Below are 5,957 nucleotides of genomic sequence, written 5' to 3' on the forward strand. Positions count from 1 at the left end.
CTTTTCAAGCAAAGTGGCCGCGCTCGGCGTAGTGGCACATTTAGCGAAAAGCAGCTCGGCTGTGTGCCGCAGTTAGTTTCACGTGTAGTGAATCTCACCGGGACAAGTTTCGGCGCTTTCTCTGACGCCAGACAATATTGTGACGAACTTCACTGCTTTTTGGGGTACTTTTCAAGCACAGTGGCCGCGCTCGGCGTAGTGGCACATTTAGCGAAAAGCAGCTCGGCTGTGTGCCGCGGTTAGTTTCACGTGTAGTGAATCTCACCGGGACAAGATTTGGCGCTTTCTCTGACGCCAGACAATATTGTGACGAACTTCACTACTTTTTGGGGTACTTTTCAAGCACAGTGGCCGCGCTCGGCGTAGTGGCACATTTAGCGAAAAGCAGCTCGGCTGTGTGCCGCGGTTAGTTTCACGTGTAGTGAATCTCACCGGGACAAGTTTCGGCGCTTTCTCTGACGCCAGACAATATTGTGACGAACTTCACTACTTTTTGGGGTACTTTTCAAGCACAGTGGCCGCGCTCGGCGTAGTGGCACATTTAGCGAAAAGCAGCTCGGCTGTGTGCCGCAGTTAGTTTCACGTGTAGTGAATCTCACCGGGACAAGTTTCGGCACTTTCTCTGACGCCAGACAATATTGTGACGAACTTCACTGCTTTTTGGGGTACTTTTCAAGCAAAGTGGCCGCGCTCGGCGTAGTGGCACATTTAGCGAAAAGCAGCTCGGCTGTGTGCCGCAGTTAGTTTCACGTGTAGTGAATCTCACCGGGACAAGTTTCGGCGCTTTCTCTGACGCCAGACAATATTGTGACGAACTTCACTGCTTTTTGGGGTACTTTTCAAGCACAGTGGCCGCGCTCGGCGTAGTGGCACATTTAGCGAAAAGCAGCTCGGCTGTGTGCCGCGGTTAGTTTCACGTGTAGTGAATCTCACCGGGACAAGATTTGGCGCTTTCTCTGACGCCAGACAATATTGTAAGTAATGTTGAATTCCAATGGCGGAGTCGGAGCAAGTTTTTCTGCTCGTTTCGGAGCAAGTTTGTTCCAATGACAGAGTGAGAGCAGGAGTAAGGTGTTCCAATGAGAGAGTCGGAGTGGATACAGAGCGGGAGTCACTGCGTGGAGCAGAAAAAGATGCTCCGCCAAAATCGGCGGAGTGTACCGGAACTCTGCGTGACGTATTTCCTTTACCGCGTTTGTCTGCTGGGAGGCGCCACCGGTCACGACTCGCGAGTTGTGTTGGTAATGGCGGACGACATGAGCGGCTCGGCTGGTTCGGCAAAGCGTGCGGCAATGCTTCTGCTACTCGAAAGCGACAGCTCGGAGTCGGAAAGCTCAAGTTCCGACACGAGCGATTGCTCGGATAGTGACAACGACGCGGAAACTGCCGCTTACGAGCGGGAATTCGACAGGATGTTCCGAATTCCCGCAAAGAGGCCTAAAGGAGTCGGCTTCATCGAGGACGTCGTGCGGCAGTACTCGGACGATGAGGTAAGGAAAGAAAAAGGAAAGCAGCATACTCAAGGTTTAACACGTTGTGGTGCTTTCGTTTCTGTTTCTTTTTTTGTGCAGTTCCGAAGGCACTTCAGGCTATCTCGACCTGTGGCGGAAAAGTTGATCGCCGACTTTGCCGCGTCGTCAATGTGCCCTTCGGGTACACATGGAGGGGTTCCAGCGAAATCTGCGGAAACGCATATCTTGTCTTTTATCTGGTTAGTTCTCGCCGTTTTTTCTATGCACCTGCCAAATTAACAACGATAAATGAAACGCGAAAGAGTCGGATGCCTGCATAAAAACGCATTTGACTACGAGCTCGTTGCTTGCAATGCACTGTAGTCTGAAGCTCCTTTTTCGGATGCGTGTAATCCCACTGCGCAGGTACGCGGCCAACAAAACCTGCATGAGAAACGTGGCCAGCCGGTTCGACTTGTCGGAAAGCTCCGTTTACCGAATCCTTCATAGAGTAGCCGACTTCCTCCTGACTCTGGGACAGTCGTTGATAAAATTTCCGGCTGACCTGGAGAACCTCACCAAAAGTTTTGAGAAGGTTTGTTTTGATTTTCTTTACCTATAAGAAGCACTGAATATCGGCCAGCCAAGTTTTATTGATATTGCAACATCACTGTGCACGTTTTGTTTGCTATTTCAAGCTCTATAATGCTGGACCTTCATGAAACCATGATAGCTTGTGATGATAACACTCAGAATTTGTACCAGTGGTGGTCGAAACATTTAAGCTAAAAGTTTCTCTTGGGATCACAGCCAATTCCTTGCTTAGGAATGATGCTGCATGCTTTGTCATCACCCACAATAGTAGATGTCTGTTCAGATTTCCGGGCGTACGATGCGATATAGACCATGTCTGCTTTGGCAAGCAAATTCTCATTACGTGCTTCAAATCGATTAAGGGAAGATACATGGGGTTTGCTTTATTTTCTCTCCCATTTTGCTATAGCAAAAAGAGAAGTGGATAGTAAAAAAAAAAACATGTAATATGTTGTGTGCACGGCAGTGTATGCTGCCCTCAGTACTTCTCAGTTTCATTTGGTTTGTATTTTGTTTCTTTAACTTAAAATAAATGGTGCTGTGCCATGAAGGGTATGCTGTTAACGTCAGTTAATGGGTATGAGCACCAGTATTTTCCCTTAAAACTCCTTGCAAATGCTCATTTTATGTTCAGACATGGATGATATCGCTCAATACAAGTGTATGACTTGCTTGCAGGTGTCTGGAATGCCTGATGTTGTTGGCTGCATCGATGGGTCATACATCAAGATACAGTGCCCGGAGAAGAAGGTTGCTTCGACATATTGCGACAGGCACCATTACCTTTCGCTCATACTACAGGCCGTCTGCGATGACAAAAGGCGCTTCCTGGACACGTTCATTGGAAGTTCAAGCAAAATGCACGATTCGCATGTGTTCAGCTTGTCGCCACTTTCAATGAAAATCTCTGCAGTCTGTCAGGGGTCTTACCATCTTTTAGGGGACGCAGCGTATTCACTGCGGGAACACCTGTTGACACCCTACAGGGATTACGGTGCTTTAACAACGCAGCAAAAGCACTTTAATTATAAGTTTTCAGCTACAAGAGTTTTCATTGAAAATGCATTTAGCACCCTAAAAAAGCGCTTCAGACAGCTAATGTATCTTGAGCTCCGCACTATTCCCTGGCTCAATAAGTTTATCATAAGCTGCTGCGTTCTGCACAACTTGTGCATCGAGTATGGTGATGTAGAGCCAGATGATGATGATAATGAACAAGTACCCAGTGACGTTCAGTGGCAGAATTGCAGTGATAATCATATTGAGAAATCCGGTGAAGAGCGAGCACTGCGCAGGCTTGGAGAAATTAAGCGCACGAAAGTCTTGGCAAAGCTCCTGCAAACTTCTTAATCGCATCCACCCACCTAACTTTCTGCTGCCCCCTGCTATGTTTCCCTTGGAATCCAGTCCGTAACCCTTAATGCCCATCGGTTATCTTCCCTCTTCATTACATGTCCTGCCCATGCCCATTTCTTTTTCTTGATTTCAACTAAGATGTTATTAACTTGCATTTGTTCCCTCACCCAATCTGCTCTTTTCTTATCCCTTAACGTTATCCCCATCATTCTTCTTTCCATAGCTCGTTGCGTCGTCCTCAATTTAAATAGAACCCTTTACGTAAGCCTCCAGGTTTCTGCCCCGTACATGAGTAGTGGTAAGACACAGCTGTTATACACTTTTCTCTTGGGGGATAATGGCAACCTGCTGTTCATGATCTGAGAATGCCTGCCAAACGCACCCCAGCCATTCTTATTCTTCTGATTATTTCAGTGTCATGATCCGGATCTGCGATCACTACTTACCCTAAGTAGATGTATTCCCTTACCACTTCCGATGCCTCGCTACCTATTGTAAATTGCTGTTCCCTTCCAAGACTGTTACACATTACTTTAGTTTTCTGCAGATTAATCTTTAGACCCACTCTTCCGCTTTGCGCCTTCAAGTCAGTGAACATGCATTACAATTGGTCCCCTGAGTTACTAAACAAGGCAATATCATCAGCGAATCGCAAGTTGCTAAAGTATTTTCCATTAACTCTAATCCCCAATTCTTCCCAATCCAGGTCTCTGAATACCTCCTGTGAGCACGCTGTCAATAGCATTGGAAATATCGTATTGCCTTTATTGGGATTTTGTTGCTTTCTTTATGGAGGACTACAGTGGCTGTGGAGCTGCCATAGATATCTTTCAGTACTTTTACATACAGCTCGATTACACCCCGATTCCATAATGCCTCCATGACTGCTGAGGTTTCGACTGAATCAAACGCTATCTCTTAATTAATGAAAGCTACATATAAGGGTTGGTTATATTCCGCACATTTTTCTATCACCTGACTGATAGTGTGAATACGGTCTATTGTTGAGTAGCCTGGTCGAAATAAAGTCCATGCAGTAGTTGGGGGCTGCGGTGTGTGTACTAACGTGCGGCCCTCTTTAAATACACAAACACATGTTTGGCACTGTACATTTTTATTTAAACAAGCCGATATTCTCGGACACCGAAATTTTTTTATTCTTCAAGGCCAAGAGCACGGCTTAGAAGCCTAATTTTTTCTGAATGTTGTTTTGCTTTTTCTTGCCGAATACTTTCCTTGTATTATTGCCTTTCTTTGTGGCACCTCTCTCTTTCTTGTTACCGTGCAGCTCGTCTTTTTTCTTTTTCTTCTTGAATTTTGCTCATTTCATCGAAGAATACCTTCATCTCCAGCATTCTCGAACGAGAGGGCTTCGGCCTTTTGGGCATAGGCTTCTTTGTCGATGCTTGGCTCGGCGCCAGGCTTCCAGACTCCTGGCTTTCCGATGCTTGGCTGGTCGACGCTGGGCTGTCGGATGCTTGGCTGGTCGACGCTGGGCTGGCGGATGCCTGGCTGGCCGACGCTGGGTTGGCGGATGACTGGCTGGCCGACGCCTGGCTGGCTGGCCTCTTCACAGCAACAACGCCAGAGCTGTCCCTCAGCTCTTCGGGCTCGAGGCTGTCGTCCAGCCAGCGTATTCTGGCTACTTCATCCTCAAAGGGCACTTCACACGGGGAATTCCCAGATTTGTTGTTGTGCGCTGTTGCTCTTCTTTTTCTGCGCATGACGGTTTTGTAGCGGCTGCAGCACTGCTCAACGGTTTTCGGAACTCCGAGCGCCTCTGTATGTTGGCTGCAATTCGGCTGAACATAAGCTTTTTATTTTTGAATTTTTTCAACGGCCCAACCTCAGCAAAGTATTGCTCATAATAATCAAATAGGAGCTTGGTTTCCCCGGCTGTCCATTCACAGCCTGTACCTGCAAACAAAAAGTGCATGAGGTAGTTGTAGAGGTGTTACAGCTGCATTAAGCTATTGTATTTTCTGGTTTGATTTGTGTAGTGCCCGTGTTTGCAGCTATCTTCTGAAGCTTATTTTATGATTTCTCCATCCTGTATTGGCCTTTGGGTTAACAGTATCAATAAATGAACGATATGTCATTATAAATGGACTCACTGGGCTGCAATTTGGCTGAACATTAGCTGCTTATTTTTGGATTTTTTTCAACTGTCCAATCTCGGCAAGGTACTGCTCATAATAATCAAATAGCAGCTTTGTTTCTCCGGCTGTCCATTCACAGCCTGTACCTGCAAACAAAAACTGCGTGGGGTAGTTGTAGAGGTGTTCCAGCTGCATTAAGCAATTGTATTTGCTGGTTTGATTTGTGTAGTGCTCGTGTTTGGAGCGATCTTTTGAAGCTCATTTTATGATTTCTCCATCTTTTATCGGCCTTTGGGCTAACAGTATCAATAAATAAATATGTCATTATAAATGTACTCACTGCGTTGGTCATTCTTGCGGCTCTGTTCCGGCACTGTTGATGGAAAAACCAAATGCAACATTATTCATTGCCCTGGATTCATAAAGGTGGCATATATGAAGCGACATAACCATTACG

At 46.3% G+C, this 5,957-nt stretch overlaps 1 protein-coding gene across 1 annotated transcript; it reads left to right on the forward strand.

Moving 5' to 3' along the window:
• Positions 1-1,244: 1,244 nt before the first annotated feature.
• On the forward strand, positions 1,245-4,128 carry LOC135902265 (putative nuclease HARBI1). The gene is made up of 5 exons (XM_065432251.2): positions 1,245-1,490; positions 1,572-1,711; positions 1,878-2,046; positions 2,724-3,263; positions 4,108-4,128. The coding sequence occupies exons 1-5, from the start codon at positions 1,245-1,247 to the stop codon at positions 4,126-4,128; spliced, it is 1,116 nt and encodes a 371-aa protein (XP_065288323.2).
• The last annotated feature ends 1,829 nt before the right edge of the window (positions 4,129-5,957 follow it).

This window comes from Dermacentor albipictus, chromosome 6 (genome assembly GCF_038994185.2).
Source record: "Dermacentor albipictus isolate Rhodes 1998 colony chromosome 6, USDA_Dalb.pri_finalv2, whole genome shotgun sequence".
Classification (NCBI taxonomy): Eukaryota; Metazoa; Arthropoda; class Arachnida; order Ixodida; family Ixodidae; genus Dermacentor; species Dermacentor albipictus.